The sequence below is a fragment of the Rhinatrema bivittatum genome, chromosome 3, assembly GCF_901001135.1.
Source record: "Rhinatrema bivittatum chromosome 3, aRhiBiv1.1, whole genome shotgun sequence".
In the NCBI taxonomy this organism is placed as follows: domain Eukaryota; kingdom Metazoa; phylum Chordata; class Amphibia; order Gymnophiona; family Rhinatrematidae; genus Rhinatrema; species Rhinatrema bivittatum.
Window position 1 is genome coordinate 214,471,502 of NC_042617.1, and position 15,213 is coordinate 214,486,714.

Below are 15,213 nucleotides of genomic sequence, written 5' to 3' on the forward strand. Positions count from 1 at the left end.
TGGCAACCAGAATTGTACACAGTATTCAAGGTGCGGTCTTCACCATGGAGCGATACAGAGGCATTATGACATTTTCCGTTTTGTTAAACATTCCATTCTTAATAATTCCTAACATTCTGTTTGCTTTTTTCACTGCTGCAGCACACTGAGTCGACGATTTCAAAGTATTATCCATTATGATGCCTAGATCTTTTTCCTGGGTGGTAGCTCCTAATATGGAACCTAACATCGTATAACTGCAGCAAGGATTATTTTTCCCTATATGTAACACCTTGCACTTGTCCACATTAAATTTCATCTGCCATTTGGATGCCCAATCATCCAAACTCACAAGGTCCTCCTGCAATGTATCATAATCCGTTTGTGATTCAACCACTCTGAACAATTTTGTATTACCTGCAAACATGATAACCTCACTCGTCGTATTCCTTTCCAGATCATTTATAAATATAATGAAAAGCACAGGTCCAGGTACAGATCCGAGGCACTCCACTGTTTATCCTTTTCCACTGAAAAAATTGACCATTTAATCCTTCTCTCTGTTTCCTGTCTTTAAAACAATTTGTAAACCAGGAAAGGACATCGCCTCCTATCCCATGACTTTTTAGTTTTCTTAGAAGCCTCTCATGAGGGACTTTGTCAAATGCCTTCTGAAAATCCAAATACACTACATCCACCGGTTCACCTTTATCCAAATATTTATTAACCCCTTCAAAAAAATGAAGATTTGTGAGGCAAGACGTCCCTTGGATAAATCCATATCGACTGTGTTCAATTAAACCATGTCTTTCTATATGCTCTGTAATTTTGTTCTTTAGCATAGTTTCCATTATTTTTCCCGGCACTGAAGTCAGGCTCACTGGTCTATAGTTTACAGGATCCTCCCTGGAGCCCTTTTTAAATATTGGTGTTACATTGGCCACCCTCCAGTCTTCAGGTACAATGGATTTTAATGATAGGTTGCAAATTTTAACTATCCCAATATGCTTTATGCATAATCTGGACAAATTCCACACAGAAATCAGGGCTGTCCTGTTCACCTACACCTAGCTCATGGAAGTCCAGGACATCTTTGGGCCTATCTATAGCAGTTCCAACGCAACACAAGCATCCTGCAGCTGGGGAGCAATGTTCCAGCAACATGTGAAACAGCTGTGTGGAGAGGCCACGCTGCTTCATGCAGTCTGCCTCTCAATCAAGCCCATCCTTGCTCTTACAAAACGAGCTGGGAATACTTGTGAAGCACCTAGCTACTCACTGCCCATAGTTCCGTCCCCTCTACATACCCCAGGCCTCCGAAGTGAGGGGAGGCTGGGGAGTAGAGAACAGCAGGACTGAATCTGCACACCAATCTGCCTCCAGCTGCATAGTTGTGCTGCTGCTGCTGCTAGTATGGCTATCCTCTCATCAGTTTGTTTTTGTTTTTAAAGGAATCTCACCATGGCTGAGAAATGTAGGAGTCACCAACTCCTGATTGCCTGAGGGAAGAAAGAGCAGTCTAATCTATCATCCAGCTGGAGAACCGGTCTTGGCCCAGGTTTGTACAGGGGAAACTAACCCACTACTCGGGCTGTTGCCTCAGGCACCTCCACCACCCAGGAGCTGACTGCACAAGAAAAGTGGCATCTGTCCTGCGGTTGACAGGTGGAACGGAACCTGGGTGTTCCCAGTTCCTCTTCAGGAGATCAAGCAGGATTTCATGAATAGGGAGAGACATGATTTCCTTGGAAGCATCAAGAAACTGGAGTACTTCCAGCATCTTGTGCCTAGAGTCTTCTTCTGTCTGAAGTTGGAAAGGAATGGTTTCAGACATTTCCTTGATAAATTAATGAAAGAGATTCTCTGGTGGTGAGCGTCGTTTTTCATGTGGGGGAGAGGGCTCTGATGTTAGATCATTTGTATCCTGGGAAGTATCATCTGTCCAGGGATCATAAGGTCGATCTCCAGCACTTAGTGGGTCTCCCGTAGGGAGAAAAGGTGCGAATCCTGAAGGGCCAGACCTGAGCATCGGAGGCGGCACCAAGGGCATCGATGGAGGCACCGAAGGGACCAGTGATATCGATGGACAAGTCGATGGTAAGATCCCAGAAGGTGGAATGGGTATCGGTGATTCTTCATCATCCGACGATAATGGAATCAGAGTAGAAGGCACTGGAGGTACCGGTGCTCTCGGTTCCATTGATGGCAGGGTACTGATCAATGCATCCAGTTTTCCCAGTAGCGGTGCGAGGGCTACGGGAATCGGATTGGTGACCGGCTCGGGGACTGGTACTGGCATTGAAGGAGGCTGAAGCCCTGAAGTGCTTTTCCGATGGCCTCTTGAATCATTCGATCTAATTCCTCTCGGAGACCTGGGGCGAGTAACCCCAGCTCCGGAGTAGGAGGCAGCACTGGCGTAGCTGGAGGGTCCACCGGTGAAGGTGGAATCACGGATCCCTGCACCACTGAAGGTAGGGAACGCCTCGGTGACCTGGTGACAGAAGAGGATGGGGCATTTTCTGTACGGGGCTTCTTTATCGATGGCTCTATCAATGCCGATGCCAAGGACTTGCCTGGATCGGCGGACTGAGCCTTCTGATGGCGGTGTCGACGCTTTTCACAGTGATCTCCTCGGTCCTTTTCTTGAGGAGGCAAGGAGGGAATAGACACCTTTAGAATTGTCGATGCCGGATGGGCAGCAGCGGTGTCCCGGTGCTGGCGAGAGGTCAATGGTACCGGCTCAGACGATGTCGAAGCTATCGATGGAGTCAGGGTTTTAATTGAAAGAGAAACTCCATTTTCCCTAAAGGAGCCTTATGACCCTTCGGTGTCATTTAGGCACATTTGGTGCAGGTTAGGACATCACGGTTGGACTCCAGGCACATAACACAGACCCCATGCGGGTCAGTGATGGTCATTGTTTGACTACAGTCAGGGCACTGACGAAAACCCAATGCCATGACTCAGACAAAAATATAGCCGTGGTGCGGTCGATGGCCGGTAGGCCCCGAAGAAAAATCTCAATGGGAATCGATCGCAACAAGGGTAGACTCTTACCTTTCGACCACGGAGTATGGATATCAATAGGGGGGACCCCTATGGGGTAAAACGTTTTTGAAATTTTTGAAGAAGTTCCATGAGGAAAATTCCTGTCAGGAATCTCAAGAGAGCTCCTTAACCCGCGTGGCTATTGCTGCACGGAAAAAAGAAGACTGAAGGGGGACCCCTGCTAGATGCAGGATTGGTGCTGTGCTGGATATGCCCAGTAGGTGCCAGTCAAAGTTCTAGAAACTTTGGCAAAAGTGTTCCGTGATTGGGGTCCATCCTGATGATGTCACCCATATGTGAGGACTACCATCCTGCTTGTCCTGTGAGAATAGAGGTATACTCTTATAAAACAATGCTGCCTTCATATTGTGGTTTAGGAAAGATAAAGCTTTACATAGGCTAAAAATGATAAGGTCACCGTTCACCCAAGTTAAATGTAACTGGTTGCTTCTTAGGAAGCTAATACAATCTGAAGGACCAATGCAATAAAATGCACCCCAGCCTAGCACACAGGTTTATGCAAGTTTTGATTAGCACGTCTAAAACACACACCCAAACAAATGCGAGGCTGATAGCACCCATCACATTTAATTTCCATGTAGATGAAATCTGACCTAGGAGTCCCCCAAGGATCTTCCCTCTCTCCAACTCTTTTCAATATATATCTTCTCCCGCTCTGTCAGTTACTCACCAATCTCAAGCTAACTCACTACCTATACGCGGATGACGTTCAAATTCTCATCCCAATCACAGAGTCCCTTCATAAAACCCTGGCACATTGGAATGAGTGTCTGCAATCTATCACGGAGCTACTCTTCAGTCTCAACCTAGTTCTCAACTCCAAAAAAAACAGAGATGCTCATCATATCGCAGGACGACACCACTATCCAGCTCAACCCGCCTAGCTCCCCTCAACCTGCAACCCCTAACATCAACCTTTCATCCGCTGTCAAGGACCTAGGAACTTGGCTAGACAACCAACTAAACCTAAAAAAATTTATAAATAACACCACAAAGGAATGCTTCCACAAATTGCAAGTCCTCAGAAACCTCAAACCACTCCTTCATTTCACCGATTTCCGCCTTGTGCTACAATCTATCATTCTATCTAAAATTGACTATTGTAACTCCCTCCTACTTGGTCTCCCAACTAATTCCATCAAACCACTACAGATGGTACAGAATGCCACCGCGAGAATCCTCACCAACTCCAAAAAAAGAGAGACCACATCACTCCCATCCTACGTTCCCTTCACTGGTTACCAGTCAAATTCTGGATACTTTTCAAAGTTCTCACACTAATTCACAAAGCGACACACAACCTCGCTCCACTCTCCTTAAGCATCCAACTGAGACCTCACACGTCAGCCATTCCCATCAGATCTGCATACAAAGGCACATTGTATGCCCCGCCAGCGAAAACCTCAAGAAGGAAGCGAGCTCTATCTACAGCAGGCCCTCACCAATGGAACACTCTCCCTCCAGACCTTCAAATGGAACCATGCCACCGGACTTTCAAAAAAAAACTTAAGACTTGGTTCTTCACCCAAGCTTTCCCTGACACCTAATCTTTGCCTCTGTTCTGTTTTTAACAGTCATGCCCCTCCCCTTTCTTCCCCCCCATCTGTATATCCGCGAGGACTATCCCTTCAGCTTCCATGAAGCATTGCTACCTCACCTACCTATGTCCCCTGTTGCCTTCCAATTGTTTCCTCCCTCGTCATTTCCTCGATGCGATCCCCCAGACTGGTCTCACAGTTGTTCTATGTACTTCACACCCATTTCTAACGCCTGCCCCCTGCTTTATTTTCCATGCACTCCAGATATTAATTTTTTCTAGTTCTAATATTTCCCCCTAGCAGTTGCACCAATTATACCCGTGGCACCAGTTGTGCCAGCTCTTTGTTTTCCTCTATTATTTATTCGGCATGCGAGCTAAGCTTTTTTTACTGTTCTTGTTTTCTATTGTTCTATGTACGGCTTACAAGCAAAGTTAATGTTTACTGTAAACAGAAACATGGCTCAAGCCGACAGATATAGCAATATTAAATCAACTTCCCACCCACCTCTACGACTTCTTCTCCCTTCCTCGCCTTAAAAAAAGGGGAGGTGGCATCCTTCTGGCAGCTAAAAAAGATCTGAGATTCTCCCAACTTACGGTAAAGTCTGACTCTAAACTTGAAATAGGACTTTTCAAAACAGCCCAACTCCAGGTCCTCCTCGTATACGCCCCACCGGGCCTCCTCGAATCAGATCCCTCCCCTATCATAGAGATAATTGCTTCACACCTGAACCTGGAATCCCCGGCACTAATCTTAGGAGATTTCAATTTGCACGTCGACAAGCCCAATTGCACTACCAACTGCAAAGCTTTCCTCACCGCCCTATCAGCCATGGGCCTTAAACAAATAGTCAACAAGCCCACTCACAACGCTGGGCACACTCTGGACCTCATCTTCGTAAACTTTGGAATCAAACACGCTTCCCCCCCCCCATATGTACCCAGGTCCCATGGTCAGATCATTCACTAATCACAGCCACCTTCACTCTCTCAGAAATCGGGAAAGCGCTCCCTTCGCAACCATCATTCTCTTATAGAAGACCCTGCTCTTCCGATGACCTCAGCATCCAACTGATTACGGAACTCCCACGTATAGACCTCTCGGACCCTAACTCAGCCATCCTTTCTTGGAACAATATTACAGAGGCAGTAGCTAATAAACTTTGTCCCCTTTCAACAAAAAATCTTAACCCCAACTCCTCAAAAAAACAACCATGGTTCACCAACGAACTTCGCAAACTCAAACAGAGCCTAAGGCAAAAAGAAAATAAATGGCGTAAGGCCCCCTGCTCCACCACGCTATTGGCCTACAAACAAGCCCTCCATCACTACAGGAACTCCACCTTAAGATCCAAAAGGGACTATTATGCACACAAAATCCACGACCTTGTATTCGACGCGAAAGCTCTTTTCACCTATGTATCTAACCTGACACAAACCAACGCACCAGACATACCCATTGACCAAGCACAAACTAAAGCTGATGAACTGGCTCTTTTTTTCCAAGCCAAAATCTCCAACCTTCAAATACAATTGCCCCCTAACACCTCCCCCCCTACAAATTCACTTCAGCTATTAAACAAAGGAATCTCCTTCGAATCATTCGAACCTACCTCTGCCTCAGAAATCAATTTGCTTCTAAAACAAATGAAACCTTCCTCCCACCCTCTTGACCAAATCCCTACAAAATTTCTCATGCTAATACCAGTCACCATCTCCAAAACACTGGCCGACATCATCAACTGCTCATTTACATGTGGACTCTATCCAGACGACCTTAAACTAGCCTCTCTCAAACCGCTTCTTAAGAAAGCCAATCTAGACCCAAAGGATCCCAACAACTACCGCCCAATTTCCAATCTTACATTCATAGCCAAAATCATGGAAAAGATTGTCAATACGCAACTATCTAATTATATCGAAGACCACAATATACTATCCCCCTCACAATACGGTTTCCGTAAAGCATTAAGCACGGAAACTCTTCTCTTATTTCTGACAGACCACATCATCATGGGGCTTGACAAAGGCAAATCCTTCCTACTTATTCTCCTAGACCTGTCCACTGCTTTCGACACCGTTAACCACGCCATCCTCCTCAACCAACTGTCAGACTTAGGAATAACTGGAACAGTACTTTCCTGGTTCAAAACATTCCTCAACAACAGAGGCTACAAGGTGAAAATCCACAATAAAGAATCCCTCCGATACACCTCATCCTCAGGAGTTCCACAGGGTTCCTCCCTATCCCCCACGCTTTTCAACATATACCTCCTCCCGCTCTGCCAACTCCTAACCCGCTTGTAACTAAGGCACTTCATATACGCAGACGATGTACAAATCTTGATACCCATCAAAGAATCCATTATAAAAACTCTGGAATTTTGGGAGAACTGCCTCCAAGAGATCAACCTCCTTCTCGCCAGTTTAAACCTGATACTAAACAAAAATAAAACAGAACTCCTTCTCATCTCCCCAGAAAATAGTAACTTCACTTTTTGCCCACCGTCCAACCGACCCACAACTCAAACAAGGGACTTAGGAGTAACAATAGACAACCATCTCAACTTAAAACCCTTCATTAAACAAACGACTAAAGACGGCTTCTATAAACTCCAGATCCTGAAAAGAATCAAACCTCTCCTTCATATACAAGACTTCAGAACGGTCCTTCAAGCAGTAATCTTCTCTAAGATAGACTACTGCAATTCTATCTTGCTTGGTCTTCCTTTCGCTTCTTTGAAACCTCTTCAGATGCTCCAGAACTCGGCCGCGAGAATCCTGACAAACTCCAGGAGAAGAGATCACATCTCCCCCATTCTCAAAAACCTACATTGGCTGCCAATACACTTCAGAGTCATCCACAAGTCCATCACCATCATCTATAAAGCAATCCATCACTATTCTCCACTCGATCTACAAATCCCTCTCAGACAACACACCTCCACCAGACCCATCAGAGAAGCCTACAAAGGATCTTTAATCGTTCCCCAAACCAAATCCACTTGCCATATAACTTTGAGAGACCGGGCCTTCTCCACAGCTGGTCCCTCGATATGGAATTCTCTTCCCACTGATCTAAGACAAGAACCTTGCCTGCTAACTTTTAGAAAGAGACTTAAGACCTGGCTCTTTAAGCAAGCCTTCCCAGATCCCAATTAAAGTATAGTCTAATTTCAATAATTTCTTTAAGACACTTCAATATAATGTAAATAATTAATATTAAAACTGCTCAGCTCATCTATCTTTCCTCCCCAAGTTAGATATACCTTGTTGTAATGTAACTTTTACGTTTTTCTATACACGTTCAATGTTCTGTTTTTCTTTTTCACACCCCCTGTTATCTGTAAACCGGCATGATATGATCGTATCATGAATGCCGGTATAGAAAAACTTTAAATAAATAAAATAAAATAAATAAACCGAGGCAATCTGTATCTCATACAGGAACCACGGTATATAAAATCTAATAAATAAATAAAATAATAAATAAATAGATGAGGCTATTAGCTATTACCCCAATACAGAAAATCGCTGGGTGTCCAATGCATACTTAAATCCAGCCCCGCAAGTGGCATAAAGTCAATCTGAGTCAAGGGCGCATGAGAAATTTTAAAATATTGACTTCTGTGGTGCCTCCTACTTAGTATCGTTGTGAAACTTAAATTTACTGCTTGCGGTGTTGAAAAATAAATATATATTGGCTTGATTAAAAAAAAAACATTTGTGGATACGCAATTTAGACACCCATAGCAAGGGGTGCTTAGCTATGGCCATCTTCAGCAATCTCAGCAAAATCGACCAAAAAAAGCGGGATAAAAACTGATGCTCATATTAGGCACCTATTCCAACTGTGGGCACCCGATGCATTTGAGCAGTAGAGAAACACAATTCTCCCCAATGCATCCTTTTATTTTTTACACAGCCCCTCATTTAAATACTGCATTGGGTACCTAAGGGATGTGGCTGCTGCACATTAGGAATTGAGCGCCCATTTTCAAAGTGCGTCTTATTGCATCAGTCTCTCTGTGTGGAAGTTAGATTTAAAACACTTTGGCAAAAAGCAAATGTTTCTTGCAACTGTGCCTTGGTGGCAACTTACTTCAGCAACTCTCTCCAGAAGAGGCTCCAGCCAGTGCTCATTACATTCGCAGTGGCTGTCCAGAAATGTCAGAACTTTGGCTTGTGCAGCATCCGCACCTTTGACACGAGAGCGCATCAGTCCTGATGAAGAAACAACAATAAAGGCAAAATAAAATTCTGTATGGGAAAAAACTTAAGACTAAATTATTCCAGATTAAATATAGCAACACTACTTAATGCAGTACTTCAAAAGTTTGGTAACTCAGCGATAACACGCAGACAAAAATACATCATAAAAAAAGAAGCCATAATTGGGTGCATCAAAAAACAGATCTGTGTGCCTGAGTTTGTGTACAATCTATGAGTCAAAAAAGAAAGATTTAATTATCTTTTTAGCTGGCTGCTCTCCAGAATAGTTTATCATGCTTATAAAAAAAAGACTAATGAAAGAAAAAAAAAGCAGTATATATTTCTTTAGCTTAAACGTTAATTCAAATACATTATTCTTTCACCGGTACAATAGAATAAAAAAACCTAATATTGTTTTGTTTCCCTTTTTTTTTTTTTTTTTTACTATTTCATGTAATTAAACTTATAATAAGCTTGCAAATGTGTTTTGTTGAAAACCCCAAGAATGTGATTTATAAACTATTACAAGAAATAGGAAGCTTAGTGCCACAGGAAAATAATAAAGCATATGATGTTTCTTTCAATACCTACTATTTCATAATGTCATAATATTTTGCAGTGATAAAGCTGCATAAATTAGCTAATAAATATATGCATTAATTTACACCCAATTTTCAAAGCAGACTTATGTGGAAGTCCACTTTGAAAATTATCCTTACAAAACCATGCACACACAATTACACCTGCTATTTAGGGCATGTATTTTCACCAAGAGAAATTATGTGCATACATTTTTAAATCAAAATATATGTACCTAAGTAACATAACTCTGCCTAGCTTTCTCTCCCTCCTGCCCCCAAACACCAGCACATCACTTCCCTATGCTGTAAACATATGTACAAAAGTATGCACATGGCGGGATAATGAAGCTGACTAGCTGCAATTTAGAAAGAAATTAAAGCTTCTAAAAACAGCCATGTTTTTAAGTTATTGCAGTCTATTGTTAAAGTATACGTGCTAAAGTATGTAATGTATATTTATAATATTGATGAAAATGTTGAGATATTGGTTTATTTGATGTATTATTTATTATGTATGTAGCCTGCTTTCATTAATTTAAAGGTAGAATATAAGTGAGTAAATAAAAAATTCAAAGCCATTTACCTGCATAAAATGCAGTTCTATGCAAATAATTGATTGTTCTAAAATTAACCTGGGCTCAGTGCGCATAAAATAATGCATGCAACCTAGTTTCCTCACATATTTTTAACATACTGAGGAGAGGTGCACTCTGGGGGTGTGGGGGGCATAAGATGGGATGGAGTCAGCATTTAAACACATGAACACGAGTACACGCGTAAATTACACTCTCCAAAGACAAGGTAGTAACTTTACATGAGTATGCATGTGTGTGCAAACTGAGCCAATGGCCTAAGCATTTTCAAAGCGTACAATTTACACTGAAACTTCACCGCTATGCGAGCTGTTTGAAAATTTCCCTTAAGTGGAAATGCTTACTGTAACAGGACAGAAAGATGCCAGTCCTCACACATGGGTAACTCCCTATTCCCTAGCTAAAGAATACCATGAACGAAAAAAGGGGGAATTCGAAACAGTGGCAATGGGCAAAAATCTTTTTTTGGTGATAACCAGCTATTTCTATTTACTGTATTTTATAGGGGCATTTTGGAATCTAAACAACAGGCCCTAGTAGGGATGTAATAAGCCTAAGTCTGATAAACTTGGCTAAGAATATTGTGGCACAAACATGAGTGGTTAAGGCTTTTCCTTTAAGTGCTTTTATTTACAATGTTTAAAAGAGCATTCCACATTTAAACTTTCTCTTCATACTTCCCCGAACATAATTTCAGACTAGCTATTCTCAGCGGCTGCCTAGTCTTTCTCTACTCATATATAGTTTCAATTCACTTCACAAACACTTCACTCAGATTAGCCATTAGCAAGAGCTGCCTTTTTCTAGAGTCTCAGGAGCTTATTAAGCCTTCTAGGCCCTGACTCTTAAGAACATAAGAAATTGCCATGCTGGGTCAGACCAAGGGTCCATCAAGCCCAGCATCCTGTTTCCAACAGAGGCCAAACCAGGCCACAAGAACCTGCAATTACCCAAACACTAAGAATATCCCATGCTACTGATGCAATTAATAGCAGTGGCTATTCCCTAAGTAAACTTGATTAATAGCCGTTAATGGACTTCTCCAAGAACTTATCCAAACCTTTTTTGAACCCAGCTACACTAACTGCACTAACCACATCTTCTGGCAAAAAATTCCAGAGCTTTATTGTGCATTGAGTGAAAGACTTTTCTCCGATTAGTCTTAAATGTGCTACTTGCTAACTTCATGGAATGCCCCCCTAGTCCTTCTATTATTCTAAAGTGTAAATAACCGAGTCACATCTACTCATTCAAGACCTCTCATGATCTTAAAGACCTCTATCATATCCCCCCTCAGTCGTCTTTTCTCCAAGCTGAACAGCCCTAACCTCTTCAGCCTTTCCTCATAGGGGAGCTGTTCCATCCCCTTTATCATTTTGGTTGCCCTTCTCTGTACCTTCTCCATCACAACTATATCTTTTTTGAGATGTGGCGACCAGAACTGTACACAGTATTCAAGGTGCAGTCTCACCATGGAGCGATATAGAGGAATTATGACATTTTCCGTTATTAACCATTCCCTTCCTAATAATTCCTAACATTCTGTTTGCTTTTTTGACTGCTGCAGCACACTGAGCCGACGGTTTTAAAGTATTATCCACTATGATGCCTAGATCTTAATTCCTGGGTGGTAGCTCCTAATATGGAACCTAACATCGTGTAACTACAGCAAGGGTTATTTTTCCCTATATGCAATACCTTGCACTTGTCCACATTAAATTTCATCTGCCATTTCGATGCCCAATCTTCCAGTCTTGCAAGGTCCTCCTGTAATGTATCACAGTCCGCTTGTGATTTAACTACTCTGAACAATTTTGTGTCATCTGCAAATTTGATTATCTCACTCGTCGTATTCCTTTCCAGATCATTTATATATATATATTGAAAAGCACCGGTCCAAGTACAGATCCCTGAGGCACTCCACTGTTTACCCATTTCCACTGAGAAAATTGACCATTTAATCCTACTCTGTTTCCTGTCTTTTTTTTTTTAATTTTATTTTTATCATTTCAAACATTACAGCAAGATAATTCTTACTTACAGAAAATAGGAATACAATAATGCATCAAAAATGAAATCACACTATTCACACAAACAATAGTTAGTCCTCCATTTTGTATTCCCCTTTAAAGAAATTAGAAGGGGGACAGAATATAAAGGGAGTAATGCTAAATACCTTAGCTGAAATCAACTTAACGTAATAAAGACATTCATACTTTATGATCCTCTCATTATGGTAAATTAACAGAGGGAGTAACAACCCTCCTTGCATTTAGGAAGGATTTTAGTTGCTCAGGGTAAAAGAAAACAAAACATTCCGTTGGAGACTTCACAACACACTTGCACGGATATTTCAATACATATGAAAACCCCAAAGCAACTACTTGTGGCCTTAAAGCAAGAAACTCTCGTCTCCTGTCCTGTGTGACAGGAGCAAAAGCAGGAAAAACTCTAATCTGTAAACCTTTAAAGGGTAACTCAATATTTCTGAAATATCTTTTCATAGTTTCTGCCATATCGTTAGCTATTATAAAGGAGACCATTAAAGTTGCACATTCATAAAATTCAGCTGAAGAATCTTCGAGAAATCTGGTTAGATTCCCCTTATTTTCACTTCCTTGTAGTCTATCCCTATTCCTAGATGGAACAGGTAAATAATACAATTTATTCACAGAGGGACATTCCCCCTCCTGAAATTTTAAATTTTCCATGAAATATCTTTTTAAAGTAATATAGGGGAGTTCACCAATAACTTTCGGAAAATTTAAAAACCTCAAGTTTAAGTATCTTGTATGATTCTCCAGATGCTCCAGTCTCCTTGAAACCACACTGATCTCCTTCACAACTTTTATGTTACATTCTTGGGTTTTCTTTAATTCAGTTTCCACTGTATCCAGTTTTGGCTTAATTTCTTCTATTTGTGTGTCATGTATTTCCAACTTATGATTTACAATATCACTTTTATCTTGAAAATCACCCAAAGACTTCACTAAAGCAGCCATAATGTCCCATATCGCTTCTAACGTGATTTTCTCTGGCTTTTCGGGCATTAGAAAGCGGGAGCGTTGAGAAAACTCACCCGCTTTCGCCACAGGAGATATTCCAGCCAGTTGAAAGTCCTTACCAATAGACGCTGTCGTTCCTTCCAGACACTCCGTTTCCCTCTCCCGCGTAGGTGTCGACGCGGGAGGCACAGAAGTCGAAACTCCCACCGTTGTTACTCCGGTACTCTCCGGGGGCTGTAACAGGAACACAGCGTCTCCTTCCCTCTGACCTCCTTCTGCTGCTGTCGCTCCTAGCGCGTCATGGCTCAGCGACGCAGCTGCCTCGGGGAAGCTCGGGACTGGAGCGATCTCAGGCAAACGAGGATCCGGGGGGCTCAAAGAGACTTCACCAGGTGAGAGCTGCGCTCCCTCGCTAGCTCCCACAGTGGTTACTTCACCTCCCGTTAAGAATGTCTTTGCAGGCACAAAAGAAGTTATCAAGGGCTGAGTTAAGGAAAGCTCCGGTTCAGAAGGAAAAACTCTAAGCTTTCCTTTCCGCTTTACAGGCATTTTTTAAACTTGAAATATTTTGCTGTGAACAGAGCTCAGCGCTTTCGTGCCTGCTCACGCCGCCAACAGCAAAAGCAGATGTTTCCTGTCTTTTAACCAGTTTGTAATCCACGAAAGGACATCGCCTCCTATCCCATGACTTTTTAGTTTTGGTAGAAGCCTCTCATGAGGAACTTTGTCAAACGCCTTCTGAAAATCCAAATACACTACATCTACCGGTTCACCTTTAGCCACATGTTTATTAACCCCTTCAAAAAAATGAAGCAGTTTTGTTAGGCAAGACTTCCCTTGGGTAAATCCAGGTTGACTGTGTTCCATTAAATCATGTCATTCTATATGCTCTACGATTTTCATCTTGAGAATAGTTTCTACTCTTTTTCCCAGCACTGAAGTCAGGCTCACTGGTCTATAGTTACCTGGATCACCCCTGGAGCCTTTTATAAATATTGGGGTTACATTGGCCACCCTCCAGTCTTCATGTACAATGGATGATTTTAATGATAGGTTAGAAATTTTTAACTAATATATCAGAAATTTCATTTTTTAGTTTCTTCAGTACCCTAGGATGCATACCATCTGGTCCAGGTGATTTGCTACTCTTTAGTTTGTCAATCTGGCCTACTACATCTTCCAGGTTCACAGTGATTTTGTTCTGTTCGTCTGACTCATCACCCCTGAAAACCATCTCCAGAACTGGTATCTTCCCAACATCCTCATTAGTAAACACGGAAGCAAAGAATCCATTTAGTCTTTCTGCAATGGCCTTATCTTCCCTAAGAGCCCCTTTAACCCCTCAGTCATCTAATGATCTAACCGACTCCCTCACAGGTTTCTTGCTTCGGATATATTTTAAAAAGTTATTATGAGTTTTTGCCTCTATAGCCAACTTCATTTCAAATTCTCTCTTCGCCTGTCTTATCAATGTTTTACACTTAACTTGACAATGCTTATGTTTTATCCTATTTTCTTCAGATGGATCCTTCTTCCAATTTTTGAAGGATTTTTTTGGCTAAAATAGTCTCTTTCACCTCACCTTTTAACCATGACGGTAATCGTTTTGCCTTCTTTCCAACTTTCTTAATGTGTGGAATACATATGGACTGCGCCTCTAGGATTGTATTTTTAAATGTCCAAGCCTGTTGAATACTTTTAACCTTTGCAGCTGCACCTTTCAGGTTTTTTTTCTAACTATTTTCCTCATTTTATCAAAGTTTCCCTTTTGAAAGTTTAGTGTTAGGGTTGCATATTTACTTATTGTCCCCCCTCTTCCAGTTATTAGCTTAAATTTGATCATGTTATGATCACTGTTGCCAAGGGGCCCCACCACCGTTACCTCTCTCACCAAATCCTGTGTTCCACTAAGAATTAAATCTAAAATAGCTCCCTCTCTTGTTGGTTCCTGAACCAATTGCTCCATGAAGCAATCAGTTATTACATCCAGGAACTTTGTGTCTCTAGCAAGTCCTGATGTTACATTTACCCAGTCAATATTGTGGTAATTGAAATCTCTCATTATTATTGCACTGCCAAATTGGTTTGCTTCCCTGATTTCTCTTAGCATTTCATCATCTGTCTGACCATTTTGTCCAGGTGGACGGTAGTATACTCCTATCACTGTACTCTTACCCAACACACATGGGATTTCTACCCATATAGATTCTACTGAGCATTTAGTTTCTTGTATG

At 41.9% G+C, this 15,213-nt stretch overlaps 1 protein-coding gene across 1 annotated transcript in view; it reads right to left on the reverse strand.

Moving 5' to 3' along the window:
- The window catches only part of GALNT2 (polypeptide N-acetylgalactosaminyltransferase 2), a 463,548-nt gene that overhangs the window by 233,137 nt on the left and 215,198 nt on the right, over window positions 1–15,213 (reverse strand). The window contains exon 7 of the mRNA XM_029594179.1: window positions 8,691–8,812. Within this exon, the coding sequence (XP_029450039.1) occupies window positions 8,691–8,812 (122 nt within the window). The remainder of the gene's footprint in view (window positions 1–8,690; window positions 8,813–15,213) is intronic.